At 41.8% G+C, this 16,764-nt stretch overlaps 1 protein-coding gene across 5 annotated transcripts in view; it reads right to left on the reverse strand.

The window, feature by feature from the left end:
- The window catches only part of LOC127643902 (amyloid beta precursor protein binding family B member 2-like), a 106,690-nt gene that overhangs the window by 19,929 nt on the left and 69,997 nt on the right, over positions 1 to 16,764 (reverse strand). For all 5 annotated transcript variants that reach the window (XM_052126839.1, XM_052126840.1, XM_052126835.1 and 2 more), the window contains 7 exons: positions 9,665 to 9,882; positions 9,349 to 9,540; positions 8,487 to 8,561; positions 8,153 to 8,206; positions 4,133 to 4,218; positions 3,748 to 3,808; positions 701 to 847 (listed from right to left, as the gene is read on the reverse strand). In XM_052126839.1, coding sequence (XP_051982799.1) covers positions 701 to 847; positions 3,748 to 3,808; positions 4,133 to 4,218; positions 8,153 to 8,206; positions 8,487 to 8,561; positions 9,349 to 9,540; positions 9,665 to 9,882 — 833 coding nt within the window. The remainder of the gene's footprint in view (positions 1 to 700; positions 848 to 3,747; positions 3,809 to 4,132; positions 4,219 to 8,152; positions 8,207 to 8,486; positions 8,562 to 9,348; positions 9,541 to 9,664; positions 9,883 to 16,764) is intronic.

Below are 16,764 nucleotides of genomic sequence, written 5' to 3' on the forward strand. Positions count from 1 at the left end.
TTTGCCTAAGGTTGTAATCTAGAAGGCAAAATAATTATGTCTACCATTTGGAACAGCCTTAGAGTCAGGTGTGTGCTTTAACTCATGTAATAAATTTATAAAGGTTGGCTGCTAATGCAGCAATTTCTACATATCTATCCTATCGGACAGAGCAATATAAAAAAATATTGAGTTGTTCAATAGATTTTGAAACAGTGATGTCACAATTGTGAGGTCTTAGGATGGTTGTACTTGTGTGTGTGCTAAAAGTAATAAATAAATGATCAGACCAGAAAATAAAAGGTAGCAGAACACAGGCTCTCTTCCTCTGTGTCCTGTCACAACACATTAAACTCTCATTCATCCTCTCCCTCTTATACTCACTTGCTTTCTTCATCTATGACATTATAAGATATCCCTCATTCCATTACTTTTGTTCTTTCTGGGCTCTTTCATTTGTTTTATCACTCTATTTATTCAATCTAATACAGGACATATTAAGAAACACACTGTAGGTATCTTTAAATGAATCGCTGTGTCTGAAATGACATACTTTCAGAGTATGTACTTTAGTAAAAAAGTGCATTCTTTAGGTAAGCATGCGAGTAGAATGAATACATTATGGACATTCTTCATCCGGGAATGTTTTGTGTGTGTGTGTGTGCGTGCGTGCCTGTGTGTGTGTGTGTGTGTGTGGGAAAAGAGAGATGGTGTTTCTCACCTCTCCCCAAATGCCCACGGTGTCTCGGATGTCGTTTTTGCAATAGGACAGTTGACGGATACAGTTGTTAACAGCGACGCTACTTTTACCAGGAGCCAAGTCCTCTTCAGCCATTTCTACCCAGCCCAGAGAGCGCACGGCATAACACTGTAATAAACAAACCTAACATATAACACACAACACTGCATAATTTTTATATAACACTGCTAAAAAAATAAAAAATATATTAAAAAAATAAATAAAATGCTTAAACTAGATTAAGCTGGTTTCCTGATCTCTCAGTCTGGCCGATCTGACAAGTGCCCAAAATCCCTCTTTAAAAAAAAACAGAGGGAGACCAGCTAAGACAACCAAACCAGTTATGTCTGGTTTAAACTTTTTCCAGCAGGGATATTACATATAAGTTAAGTAAAACAAATATAACAGTTAAAAGATATAACATTCGCAGTGTTCAGGGGAACAAGTCTAGTAGTATAGTATCTTGTTTATCTATTATATTATATTATATTAAGCCTCAAATCCAAAATCCTCCTCCTCTACAGAGAGATTTTGAAATGAGGAAACACCTCTTTAAATTTTCACATGACAACCTCTAAGAATAGCTGCAGCTGAAAAGAGGGAGAGAGAGAGATGTCCTTTCTTCTTACAAAACTCAGCATCACTTCACCCCTCACTCTCTTATTAAACAACGCAGAACCTGAGTCTGTAATCCTCAAGTTCACTATCATTCACACACACACACACACACACACACACACACACACACACACACACACACACACACACACACACACACACACTTTCATGGCATGGTGCCAAGATCAAACGGAAAGATTGCTTAACTTAGAAGATCTTTTTTTCATCTTCCACTCTTTTCTCTCCTCCCTTATTATCCCAGCACTCTGAGACCAGAATGAAACATCATTCAATCGATTTTCTTGTTTAAAACTCTATGATGAGACCACACCAATATGAGAGTGTATGTGTGTGTGGGCAGGTTTAAGTGGTTTATGAGGACATTTTTTTAGGTTACAAACTGGTAACAAACAAGGGTATTATGCTATAAATGTGGTTTATGAGGACATTTCTAGTGTCCCCATTATTCAAATCGCTTAAAAAACATACTAAGCAAGTGAAAATGCTAAAAGTTAGGTTAGGTTTAGGGTCAGGGGATGGAATCTATAGTTTGTACAGTATAAAAATCATTATGTCTATGGAGAGTCCTCATAAGGATAGCCGCACCAACGTGTGTGTGAGTGTGTGCGCGTGCGTTTGTGTGTGAAATAATTAATAGACAATTTTGTCATCCTTATTCTGTTTGATTTTAACTGCTGCTGAAAGAGTGGAGCCCCAAGAGAAAGAGTGGGAAAGATGGATAGAGACAATGACTTGGGGGGAGAGAATGAGGGAGATAGAGGTATATATTGATATATATTGAATTGTAACACGAATAGCAGATAAATTCTCATCTGATTACTCAAAACTGAAAAAATTAAGAATTAAGTCAACAATATGAAGTCATGGTCATAACCAGGTCCAGTCAGACTTTGCAGACTTTATTATCATTTACTGCTCTGATATTGCGAAATTAGTAAATAATTCTTAAAGGAGATATTTAGCAGAATGTCCAGGCTGCTCTTTGCCATAAAACTAAAGTAGACGAGGACCAGTGGCTGTCAAAGTCCACATAAAATAATCAACATAAGGGTACCTTAAATAGTGTCCATATCATACGCATGAGTACTGTGTACTTCATGAGAAGAACACAGTTGGAATTTATGACATTTAAGTCATATGGACTACTTTTATGGTACTTTTTTTCCATTTTGAAAAGAGCAGCATGAACATTCTGTTTAGTGCTGTGTATCACCTGGCACCTCACAGTGTGATAAGTACTGCAATACACATGTCATGGTTTGATAATTTGCCATACATCACAATATCATAATTTGATTCAATTACAAATCTATTACAATTTCAATTACAATTACAATTAATTTGGGTATATTTCAGTTATAGACTGATGAAGAGCATGTAGCTTGAAACATCAAGATTTTGTCTCTTGGTGAGCTCATTAAATTGATTTGGAAGTAACAATGTGCCAACTTCGTTGTGTGTTTACATGATATGAATACACAAATAGTATTATAATTATCAATACATGGATCTAAATTATCAATATAATATCAATAGAAAAAGTATTGCGATATATAGATATTTGATTGTATCGACACAGCCTTACTTCTGTTAACTTCTTTAGTCTTCCACAGACAAAAAAAATACAGTGTTCTTGTGACTTAAACATAAATACAAGACATATTTACATTACACCCTTCCACATATTTCCTAGAGTGAAGTTCATGTGCATTTCTTTATCCAGTCAGCAGATGGCACTGTATAATTAGTATTACATCGGGAGTTTGAAATGTCTGACAACACCACCAAATTCCAAAAATAAACAAGCAGGTTACAAGTAATAAACAATGATTATATGATTGCTATCAAATAAATATAAAATGGTAAATAATGTATTTGCCATGCTTATTTCAGATGAGCATGCTCACAAGAAGAGAGAAGGCAGGTTAATGTTAAGTTGAAAGAGAAAGTTAACCTCAAGCAGGGCCAATATTGTGGCTTGATGTGATTTAAATTCCACATTTGTATAGGTTCTGGCCAAAAATACATTTTAGACATCCTAGATAAAATCCTTAGTGATAACATTTCCAATGAGAAAAAAGTTGTTAGAAGATGTGCAAAATATGACAGATAGTAGAAGGTATGTATGTGTTTGGTTTAAATCACACCCATCTCGTACATTAAAGAGGTTCCAGCTATCATTCTTACAATTCAAATTAAACCATGTATTTCCTCCACATTAAAAATAAATAAAAGGTAAACAACTAGGCCAATTGGCAAGTGACTCATAAAAGCCAATTTTTACTAATATTTGGCACTTGGTGGATGTTAATTTTGGATCCTTTCCACAAGACTACACTACGTCCTCTGTTGAGCTGTTATCTTTGAATAGCTGCAGTATGTTCTCTCACCTTGGCTTCAGGGTCACTGTTAATACTATTGGAATCTTCCTCTTCAACCGGAGCAGGGTTTCTAAACACACATATACACACACAATTAGGAAGATGCATATGAGGCTTACATATCACATGCTTAGCTATGTAAAAGGGAAAATACAATATACCATGTTTTTATATAAAACTAATTATAATAACTACACGCTAACCATAGCCCTGATCCTACCCCTAAAAGAAAATATAAAATTCTTGAATTAAAAAAAAAAAAATTACTTATTTTTTTAATCATTTTTCCAAATGTGGTCATCCTCTAACGTGTCAAACAAAGATTTTGTCATATTTAGCAAACGTCTGTGGACAAATTTTTCCCTAAACTATGGCTATGTAAACCCAAACACACCGCAGCTTGAGAGAAGCATAGCGGAGAGTTGCTCCTTCAAATTCCTTCAGACTGGGGTCAGGGTTCACTGTTGCTGCCTGTAGATCCTGAGGCAGAGGGATAAAACAGAGATGCTTAACAACAAGCACACAAATATAAAGCAAAATCACATACAGCCAAGTTTAGAGCCAGTGCTAAGATCTGGGTGCATGTATTTGCAGATCATGCTCAGCTAAACTTATCAAAACAGAAAAGCATAGTACCTGTAATGAGTGATTAAATAAACTGAACTGAAAATTATTAACCCGTTTTAAACAGAGACAGGAACACTTGATTTGAAGAAAAATACCTGAGCATTTTTACAAAATGAATTGAAAAAGAGAAAAAGGAGAAATTAAGAGTGATCAATAGCTTGTCTGCAGTAACATACAGATATACAGCCATACAGTCAAAGTGGGAGGAAATCTATGCTCAGATGAAGTTAAAGGTCAAAAGGTGAGGAAGGTATAAAGCCGTATAAAGAAAATCTGCTGAGAACTGTTACGAATGGAGGCAGCGAAGGCAGACGAGGAGAGTGGATCTAAATGCAACTTACTTTATTAAATAAACAAACGAATAAACACAAAAGAAACAACCACAATGGGAAAACAGGAAACTAAACACAATGAAATAAAACTGAGAATTCGGGCAGGGAACACATACCAGGCATGACAACATTCAACGATTGACAGAGGGAGTGAAAACAATCGGGTTAAAATACATGGACATGGGAAAACGGCAGCCAATGAACAAACAGAACTCAAACAAGATGACAAGGTGATAAACAGAAACCAATGGGAAACTAACGAGGGCAGGTGAAAACAATGAACAGCGAACACGAGGGCTAACAAGACGACTATGGAGTTCCTGAAAACTAAGGAACTACAAAAGTGACAAAAATGACAAACGAAGGGCAACAGAAAGACAAGACAAGGTATACATAACAGAGCCCCCCCTCAAAGGATCGGATTCCAGACGATCCTAAAAAAGAAACAAATAAAAGGAGGCACCAGGAGCAGACGGGCAGACCAGGGGGGGCACAAGAGCAAGAAGACAGTCCAAGGGGGCACAGAGGGCAGGCAGGAAGTCCAAGGGGGCACAGAGGGCAGGCAGGAAGTCCAAGGGGGCACAGAGGGCAGGCAGGAAGTCCAAGGGGGCACAAAGGGCAGACCGGGTCGGGGGGGTCTGGGAAGCAGCCATAGGGCAGAGACTGGGTCAGGGGGCCTGGAAGGCGGCTGTAGGACAAGGACTGGGTCAGGGGGCCTTGAAGGTGACCACTGGACAGGGACTAGTTCAGGAGGCGGCCATAGAGCCGAGGGAGGCTCAGGAGGCAGAGCCGTGGGAGGCGGAACCATGGAAAGCTCTGGAGGATCAGGGGGCGGAGCCGTGGGAGGCTCAAGAGGCAGAGCAGAGGGAGGCTCAGGAGGCGGAGCCGAGGAAGGCTCAGGAGGCAGAGCCATGGGAGGCTCAGGAGGTAGAGCCGTGAGAGGCTCAGGAGGCAGAGCCGTGGGAGGCTCGGGAGGTGGAGCCGATGAAGGTGGCGCCGTAGGAGGCTCTAAAGGCGAAGCCCTGGAAGGCTCTGGGGGCGGAGCCGAGGGAGGTGGCGCCGTAGGAGGCTTTAAAGGCGGAGGCCTGGAAGGCTCTGGAGGCGGAGCCGATGGAGGTGGCGCCATAGGAGGTGGCGCCGTAGGAGGCTCTAGAGGCGGAGGCGTGGAAGGCTCTGGAGGTGGAGCCGAGGAATTCTCAGGAGGCGGAGCCGAGGAAGGTGGCACCATATGAGGCTTTAGAGTCTCTGGGAGCAGAGCCGTAAGAGGTTCGGGGAGAAAAGCCGTAGGAGGCTCGGGAGGTAGAGCCCAGGAAGGCTCGAGAGACTTGAGGGGCGGAGCCATGGGAGGCTCAAGAGACTTGAGGAGCGGAGCCCTAGAAGGATCGAGAGGCTTGAGGGGCGGAGTCCTGGAAGGCTCGAGAGGCGGAGCCCTGGAAGGCTCGAGAGGCAGAGCCCTGGAAGGCTCGAGAGATGGAGTCCTGGAAGGCTCAAGAGGCTTGAGAGGCGGAGCCCTGGAAGGCTCGAGAGACCTGAGGGGCGGAGCCCTGGGAGGCTCGAGAGACTTGAGAGGCGGAGCCCTGGAAGGCTTGAGAGGCTTGAGGGGCGGAGCCCTGGAAGGCTCGAGAGGCTTGAGAGGCAGAGCCCTGGAAGGCTCGAGAGACCTGAGGGGCAGAGCCCTGGGAGGCTCGAGAGACTTGAGAGGCAGAGCCCTGAAAGGCTTGAGAGGCGGAGCCCTGGGAGGCTCGAGAGGCTCGAGGGACGGAGCCCTGGAAGGCTCGAGAGGCTTGAGAGGCGGAGCCCTGGAAGGCTCGAGAGGCGGAGCCCTGGGAGGCTCGAGAGGCTTAAGGGGCGGAGCCCTGGGAGGCTCGAGAGGCTGGAGGGGCGGAGCCCTGGGAGGCTCGAGAGGCTGGATGGGCGGTGCCCTGGAAGGCTCGAGAGGCTGGAGGGGCGGAGCCCTGGAAGGCTCGAGAGGCTTGAGAGGAGGAGCTCTGGAAAGCTTGGAAGGTGGAGCTCTGGAAAGCTCGGAAGGCGGAGCTCTGGAAAGCTCAGGAAGCTCGGAAGGCAGAGTTCTAGGAAGCTCGGAAGGCGGAGCTCTGGAAAGCTCGGAAGGCGGAGCTCTGGAAAGCTCGGGAGGAGAAGCCCTGGAAGACTCGAGGGACCTGAGAGGCGGAGCCCTGGGAGGCTCGGGAGGAGGAGCTCTGGAAAGCTCGGGAGGCGGAGCTCTGGAAAACTCGGGAGGCTCGGAAGGCAGAGTTCTAGGAAGCTCGGAGGGCGGAGCTCTGGAAAGCTCGGAAGGCAGAGCACTGGAAAGCTCGAGAGGTGGAGCTCTGGAAAGTTCGGAAGGCGGAGCTCTGGAAAGCTCGGAAGGCGGAGCTCTGGGAAGCTCGGGAGGCGGAGCTCTGGGAAGCTCGAGAGGCGGAGCTCTGGGAAGCTCGGGAGGAGGAGCCCTAGAGGGCTCGGGGGCCTCGAGAGGCTGACGCCGTAGGAGGCGGAGCTGCGGACGGCGGGGCCGAGGCGGAGCCCAAGAAGGCTCTGGAGTCTCTGGGGACGGAGCCGTAGGAGGCTCGGGAGGCGTAGCTCTGGGAAGCTCGAGAGGCAGAGCCCTGGGAAACTCTGGAAGAGGAGCCCTAGAAGGCTCGGGGGCCTCGAGAGGCTGACGCCATAGGAGGATGAGCCGCAGACGGAGCCCAAGAAGGCTCTGGGACGGTAGAGGCTACAGGCGCTGGCTCTGGGACGGTAGAGGCTACAGGAGCTGGCTCTGGGACGGTAGAGGCTACAGGCGCTGGCTCTGGGAGAGGCTACAGGCGCTGGCTCTGGGACGGTAGAGGCTACAGGCGCCGGCTCTGGGTCGGTAGAGGCTACAGGTGCTGGCTCACTGACCGTGGAAGGCGTGGGCACAGGCTCGCTGACCGTGGAAGGCGGGGGCACAGGCTCGCTGACCGTGGAAGGCATGGGCACAGGCTCCTTGCAGTAAGCCGCTAGATCCATTGCGGTCAATCGTTCTGTTACGAATGGAGGCAGCGAAGGCAGATGAGGAGAGTGTATCTAAATGCAACTTACTTTATTAAAATGACAAACGAAGGGCAACAGAAAGACAAGACAACGTATACATAACAAGAACACAACAATATCAGCAGAACATCTACAGGTTGACTGTGATATAATAGAATACGTATTGCATCTGGCAGATACATAAGATTTCAGATCTGAGATGTTAAATAACCCTTTTGTCAAAGGGACAAAAAATATTTATATTTTATAAAAATTATGCAAAATATATGGTTTCATAGCTTCAGAGAAATACTGTTTATATGGTTGATAAATTTCACCCTCCAATTGGCAAGTGTGGCATTAAGTTCATTTTGGACCTTGTGTCAAAGTGTTGACAGTTCTGTACAACATCCTATTGTGTATTTGGCTCTGCAGGTCATTAAGAAACTGCCAGAAATACTAACCTTCCAGATCTCGCTATCAATCTTTCCCACTGCAAAATCAGTCCATGGCTGTTTCTGCACCATTATTCACACAAACACACACACACACAAACAGGGAGGGTGAGGGGTCAAGGGTGGGAGGGTGGAGAGAGACAAGACAGGGTTGTTAAATCACCCGACAAGCATATGTACAAGTATGTGTATAAAGCCTGTTGAGTGTGTGTGATTACGTGTGTGTTTGGTTGGATGCGGTATGAATGTAGACTTCTTGATTTAAGTGTCATAGTTGCTGTAAAAACCTGAGGAGAGATCAAACTGTTTATCACTACATTCTGAGAGTGAAAAAGTTGCTTACCTTGTCCTCTTCCTGATTGTGCATCTCAGAGTGTCTGTCCTTCGCTGCCATTATCTGTAGGGATGAAGAACGAGGCTACAAACACAAAAACACACAAACCCGGTTTTAACCTTATTGCTAGTAACAGTGACCAATATCGCATATCAGGGCATGAGTAATTTTATAAGATGAAACAATATCCATTACAGTATAGTTACTTTTGCAGGACATTCAACAACAAAAAATTATTTACATTTTAATAACCAAGAGGTAATGATTATTTTTGGATAATCCACTGAATTAAATATAATCAAACTATTTTCTCATTTTATTTGGAAGATAATTGGCACAACCCAAAAGATTATATTATTTATAATAAATGAATGAGAAGTGTCACATTATATTTCTCATCTTGGCATGTTTTGGACACATCAAACTGTATTTTCGCATTATTCCATGTTTCATCATCGCTCTCACGTGTAAATAATTTAAAGCAGTCCTACCCACTAATTGTTGCACAAATATACCAAAAGTATAAACAGTACACAAAAATCTCACATATTGTTGTGATTATAGACACATTTCTACCATTGTGAGATTAAAATGTCATACTGTCTAGACCGACCTGTAACTAGGCTATACAAAGCAGTTTACCAGCTCGGTTTAATCATTGCAATTCTGTAAAATCTGTAAAAAACTGCTACTGGTTAACTGGTTTTCCCCTGATTTTATAAACTGTAATTTGTACATAGATTGTGTTTTACTCATAAACCTATAAGTAAGCCACTTATTAAACAGAACTAAACTTAACTCATTGTGAAACCTAAACACCCAGAGAATGGGCAGGACAGCTGTAAAATGGAAGGCTGATGAACAGACTTACAAAGTAGCAGCTGTTGACAAATCCACAGGAAGGAACATTGCCGTCAGAGGATACGGAAGAGTTTGAGGAGAGGATGGGGATGGGTTCAAGACATGAAGAGGACGGGATGGTGGTGGGGTCAGAGGAGATCTCAGAGGTGGTGCTGCCTGAACGACTCGACGCTCCAAAAAACACTTCGGCATGAGACATTGACTAGAGAACAAAAAAGAAGATATAAATCTGGATAATTAAATGTTTACCAGATTAAAAGTGATTATGGTAAGTCCAGTTTGCATAACCACGTGGATTCAAAGTGTGTGTTTGTATGTGTGCATACTTCATGATCCGGGGTGGGAGAGGGTAATAAGGAGCCCAGGGAGTGTTTACGGCTGGCATGGTTGGTTCCAGTTGGCACCGGATGGCATGGGATGGGTCTCTGCCACTGTGTGGTGCCCGTTGGAATGTGCCAGTAATAAATACCAGCCATGTCTGTCATCATCTTCCATCCTGGAGGCAAATCAGGGTCTGTCTGAAATGACTGCTCTCCCCAGATATCTGTAAACACAAATACACAAGGTCAGGCGTGGTCCACACATACCCATCAACTAAGATATCGAGACTCCCAACATTAGGACAACAGCTTTGAATTGTTTAGATGAAATTACAAGTGGCAACCAAATAAATAAACTTTTGAAGCATAGATAATGACCCACTCCCGAATGATCACAGTGTCTTTCTGCAGGTAGAACACTTTTATTCAATGTGACTTACAAATGAGGAATTTTTCCAATGTTAAAATACTTTCTACTACACCAACTTAATATGAAGAGACAAGCAAGTCAATTGAGACAAGCAAGTCAATTGAGACTTGATTCTCCTCAAAAATGTAAACACTCTGGAGCTAACAGAACATTGCTCTGTTTGTTTAGGTAAATCTGTGGAGAGATGGCCATAGCCGAGCGATGTCTGTGGAAAGTGAGGCCAGTAGAGAGAGTAAGGATTGACACCTGGGGAAATTATCTCTGGCAGCTGTTTTGAATTAACAGTGAAAGCTGGAGGGAGATAAAAGAGCAGCGGAGCCACAGTGAAGGGCGAGAGAGAGATTGGAAGCTGAAAATGCTGTGGACGGTAGCGTTTCTTCACGTTAAAACCAAACCTTATAATAAAGACTTTATGTTGTGTTTTCTGTGAAAAGAGGCAAAGTAAATCACCCAGAAGTGTGTAAGCTGGTTCCCGCTTCCTTACTTGCCCTTTTAAATGACTGAGAGTGTCACAATCTCGACCAGCCTAAAATAGCAACATTGTCCAACCAACGGCAGATTGAGTGAGTGTTCGTTAAACATGTCATTATTTTAGCAATTTTGTTTGGTGATAGTGGTGCCTGTTTACCATTGTGTCTTACAGCACACTGTAGCAAGTAATCCAAAACCAGAATAATTTTGTATAACATTTGCTTGCTGGAACACTTTGAAGAAGCTATAAAATAAAGTTTGACCGAGGTTGCTACAATGAAAGCTACAATGAAATGCAACGAGGTTGCATTTTTGTATTTATTTTTTTAACATACTGTAAAATCTCTTGCTCATATACACACACACACACACACATACACATGAACACGCTACTGTTCTTTCTGTCCTCACACAGCAGCTGGGAATGTTTGTTTCATGTTTCAGATGTTAGTAAGAGAATTATTCACACAATGAAATCTGAGAAACCACACATACACACAAAAAAACACTGCAGTCTCTAACTCACATCTGCTAAACAGATTCAAGCCAGGAAATACATCCTTACTAAACCTATGACAGTGTGTTTGAAAGAATTCTAAGAGGAACATTTTAACATGACATATCAAGTACTCATTGAATGGGTACAAGTGAATCGGCCCAGTCCATAATCATTAAAATTTCAAAAAGTTTAAAGTATAGCCACAAGACACATTATAAGAGTTAAGATGATTTTACTGTGAAAATATTGCAAAGTCATTTCAATTTTACAATTTCTTAGTCATAACAACATAACGGCAGTAAACCCTGTAATCTGGAAAGCGTTGTAACGCTGGTAAATTCCTTATTTTATCACACTAAAATAATTTTTACTAGTGGTGAACTGATATTTTAGGCCGATATTTTAACACTGTAATTGGTAGATACCGATCCGATCAACAATATCTATAAAGTACCCTTTGCCACAGTTTTGCAAGTTATATGCTGAAGTTATGTTAATGCCACACACTGTAAAATTACATTTAATTTACATAAATTGTGAAATGCTTACATTTATTTGAATTAATAGTTCTGAATAATTCTGTAGTCACTATAAAAGATAATTTTTTATCTAAAACATGATTGGAGATATGTTGGTACCATTGTGTATTATGTTGATTTTAGTAGTGTTTTATCTTCGTTGTTAAGTACTTGTTTTGATAATGTACAGCACATTGGTCAACTACCTGTTGATTTTAATTGTGCTTTATAAATAAATTGTATTGCCTTGACATTGTGACATACTGGCAACCAGTAAACACCATGACAGCATCACACACAGCAGAGATATGTTCAAAAATAAAAGAAATATATCCACTTCAAGCTCCAGAACCACTCCAGTGAGAAATCTTCAGTATCTATGATTTGTTTATCGGCTTTCACAATTATGATGATTAATTGTCATGCTTTTGTCATAGGTGTGTTCTTTATAAACCTTAAGAAATAATTTATTTATAATGAACATTTACATGAGTTCCTTTAAAACTTTAAAAACTTATGTATGACATAAAAAATTATATTTGAATAATTTTGCAAATGTCATAATTAAAATTTTAACGTAGAAATACAGACAACAATCTAGTTTATATCAAACACAGTCTCAAATTCTTAAACTGTAGACCACAAAAACTGTTAAAACCACAGAAAGCAATTATTTTAACTGAATTTAATTTAATTAAACAATTAACAGGCCACTGAGGCATTAGCGTAAGCTGACAAACATTTTACTGCAGGGCTAACATTAGCTATTTCGCAGATAAATAATACATTTGATCATCAGCCATCTGTCACTAATTATTCTGGACTTGCTGAGCCGGTAAATATTTACAACTTTTTTATGTTCTGTAAAACAACCAAATAATCTCAGGTTAGAGATCTCTGGGATCTCTGACATCCCTTATCCCATAAGAATTGACAGAAAACATTACAGACGTCCGCAGTAATAATTAATTTACAGTTAGACATTTGTCCAGAAAACTAATCACGTCCAAATGGGACATTACTTAATAGTACCATCTACTGTCGGATATGGGAAATAAATTCAGTCAGACTAGAAAGAGAAACGAATCACCTCCGGAAAAAAAAAAAGAACAACCAGAAGCATTGATATCAAAAGCAGAGGCAGGGGAAACATACATACCAGTGATTGGCCCTGAATCTAGGCACGATCAGCCGATTGCAGATTACAGATGCCGATCAATCGATACATGCCTCATTTTTACTTTTATATTTTCAGATAAAAAAAACTCATCAAAATATAAAGTCATAAAATATAGTTTTGATAATCAACAGTATGCCACAAATGTCAAGTTTTTATCCTAACCAGTCATGTGATTACCATAATTTACGGACTATTGAGCGCACCTGAATATAAGCCGCACCCACAGATTTTTAAATAAAATATTATTTTGAACATAAATAAGCCGCACCTGTCTATAAGCCGCAGGTGCCTACCGGTACATTGAAACAAATTAACTTTACTCAGGCTTTAACGAAACACAGCTTGTAACAAAAATAAATAGGCTTTAACGAAACACGGTGTGGCAGCGGGGGCGTAGTCAAGCGCCCGTCCGGGAGAGAGAAGCGGTAAGGGCGCTTACACCTGAGCTAAATTATGTCTAACACCGGTGTCTAATTTCAGTAAGCATGGGGAGAGCGGCATAAAAAGGCAGCAGCCACAGAACTGAGAAAGTGACACACGTCAGTCTAGTGTTGGCGCATAGAAGAATTGAGAAACTTTATCAAATTTATTGTAAACATTGCTGTGGCCATTAAAAGCCTTACCTGGAGTGTCAAGTGCCCTGCTGAAAACTGTCACACTGGTGCCCGTGTGACAGTTTTCCCAAGAAGGACACGTGAAGCAGGGCACTTGAAATTAGACACCGGTGTTAGACATAATTTAGCACAGGTGTAAGCGCCCTTACAGCTTTTCTCTCCCGGACAGGCGCTTGACCACGCCCCCGCTGCCACACACGGCTTGTAATAAAACATTTGCAGTAAACAGTAGCCTACCAAGAAAGTCATTGGTCACTATCTTCCTCCTCTTGTGCACATGAAACCACTGAAGTCATCTCCTTCGGTGTCGGAGTTGAATAGCCTCAGATTTAGTTGTCTTTTTGCACTGAGTCAATTCCTCACGCTGCTGTTTCCAACGTCTTATCATCGACTCATTAAGACCAAGCTCCTGTGCAGCAGCCAGATCAATCGCCTTTAACTTGAAAGCAGCATCATATGCGTTTCTCCATGTCTTTGCCATGGTGAGGGTGACAAAATTACTACCGTAATCAGAATGATGGGAAGTTTGAGCCTTCGATTTAATCTAAACAGTAAACAAAAAAGTTGTTTTGACCTTAACCCGTTCGGCAATTTCATTGGTCTAATGAAAGCTTCACGCCGCCAAAAAACTGAGCACGTCACAGAATGTTTTTTTTTATTTTATTTTTATAAAATTTGAAAGTGGGAAAAATCCATATATTAGCCGCGTCATTGTATAAACCGCGAGGTTCAAAGCGTGGGAAAAAAGTTGCGGCTTATAGTCCGGAAATTACGGTATATTGTTATTCAGACGGTTTCTAATTCTATCAGATTATTATTTATTTTTTCTATCAGAGAGATAAAAAACAAAACAAAAAAATTTGCTAGTTAAGGGCTTGGGATGGAGTACATGCTGTGGTGCCATCAGCCAATCAATGAGGTAATAATGTAATTTTCTTGCTGCTCCAGGTTAATTAGTCACGTATATTTATGGCAATAGTGATTGGCTTTAAAGAAAATACCTGCATGCAGAACTGAGTATCCATGAGCAATGATGGCAGATTTCAAATTGAGAACTTCCAAGGGGTCCTGTGCCAGCTGGACAACTGCCATTGAGATGAATGTGAACGTTAACAGAAAGCTTTCTCCAGGTATTATAGACCTCCTTGAAAAATCCTATAAGGATACCCAATTATATGAATAAGGAATACAAATTTGGGCAGCCTTACTGTTTCGTTAAGGCAAGTATCACTTAGATGAGTTAATAATTAGCCACCAGAACTGACTGAGTTAATCTGTTATTAGCCAATATTAGTCATGTAAATCTAATCCATTCCCGTCAAGTGAACACTACTAGTACTCATTAGAGTCATCTCCTGTCCCCCATTTCCCTGTCAACAAGACAATAAGGCATTGCAGTAAAGGAGCTGTAGTTTCTTTAATACAAGATATTATGCTGAGCAGAGGTGTATCATGGGAGTTGCAGTCAGTCCCTGATGTATAAGTGGGTCACTTCAGTTTTCTAAAAACATCATTGCTATTTTTGGAGAGAACAAAACCTTTATATGGACACAAATACAAAGAAATAGATAAAATTAAGTTGACAATCAATAATTAGTTGGATGTTTACACAAAAACATCCACTTTGTTTTTTATACAACACAAGCAAGAGATAGAGACAGACACAGGTAGACAGACACACACATAAAAAATGTTTTTCTTGCATATAGTAGCTGCTTATCTTAACATTCGACCCACTTTCGATTCACCTCTCTCTTTCAATCTCTCCTCTCTTTCTCTGCAGTCTATAAAGCATGTGCTGGACAGAGGGGGAGGGAGCACATCTGTAAAATTTGTGCACAGGCACACATAAACACACAAATGGAGCGAAGTGCTTGCCATGAACATATGCACAAACTTTATTATGCAGCACACAGCTCATGACATCCCTCAATGAATCCTCTCTGCTTTATTGCTCTCCTCCGCCTAGATTTACAAGCATGCACACGCAGCAAGGCGCGTAGCTACATGCGCAGCACGGACTCACAGCCGCATTTGTACACAGGCACACGCACACAAGGTACCTACCCTCGTAATTCACTATTACAATGGCCAACATGTAGTCTTTACCCAGCATCATGGCTGAGCAGCCGTAAGCAGAGCAGATGACATGAGGAAACCAAAGAGCGAGAGAGGGAAGCAGAGGTAGAGGGGGGTGAGGGATTGATGGAGAAAGAGAGAGGGAGAAACAGGGTGGGAGAGAGAGCAACAGACACTGTTTATTTGCTGTTTATTTGTATTTTTTTATCCAAATCAGGCAGGAAGAATGATATCAACTTCCTGTCCATCTGTGACATACAATTGGTTGTGCAGCCACAAAAACCCACCTCCCTTTCTGTCACCTCGACAACCCTGGGATCATTTTTCCTGCAGTGTCACACAATGCCTGGTCATTAGGGCAGGGTGATATAACTAAAAGTTCTAAGAAAATGTTCAGCCTTTTTTTTTATATTCGATATACAGTATATAAAGTGCATACAGAATGTATTCAAACCCCTTTAATTTTTGTTCACATTTTGTTATGTTGCAGCCTTATGCTAATATGTTTAAATTATTTTTTCTCACATCAATATAATGATAAAGCAAAAACCAGATTTTTGATAGCTTTACAAATGTATTAAAAAGAGAAAAAAAAATATATATCACATTGTCATAAGTATTCATACCCTTTGCTATGACACTTGAAATTTCTCAGGTGCATCCAATTTCTCTGAATCATCTTTGAGGTGTGTCTACACTTTGATTGTAGTCCACCTGTGGCAAATTCAGTTGATTGGACATGATTTGGAAAGGTGCACACCTGTCTATATAAGGTCTCATGGCTGAAAATGCATATCAGAGCAAAAACCAAGCCATGAAGGCAAAGGAACCGCCTGCAGAACTCATAGACAAGATTGTGTCGAGGCACAGATCTGGGGAAGGATACAAATATTCGGCTGCTTTGAAGGTTCCCAAGAGTACAGTGGCCTCCATAATTCTTAAATGGAATAAGTTTAAAACAACCAGGACTCTTCCTAGAGCAGGCCACCTGGACAAACTGAGCAATTGGGGGAGAAGGGCCTTGGTAAGAGAGGTGACCTAGAACCCAATGGTCACACAAGTTGAGCTGCAGAGATCATGTGTGGAGAGAGAGGATCAATTGCAGAGAGGACAACCATTACTGCAACACTCCACTGATCTTGGCTTTATGATAAAGTGGCCAGACGGAAGCCTCTCCTCAGTGCAAGACACATGAAAGCCGCAAAAAAGCACCTAAAAGACTCTCAGCTTGTCACCTGGTCAATACCATCCCAACGGTGAAGCATGGTGGTGGAAGCATCATGCTGTGGAGGTGTTTTTCAGTGGCAGGGACTGG

This window comes from Xyrauchen texanus, chromosome 5 (genome assembly GCF_025860055.1).
Source record: "Xyrauchen texanus isolate HMW12.3.18 chromosome 5, RBS_HiC_50CHRs, whole genome shotgun sequence".
NCBI classification, from domain to species: domain Eukaryota; kingdom Metazoa; phylum Chordata; class Actinopteri; order Cypriniformes; family Catostomidae; genus Xyrauchen; species Xyrauchen texanus.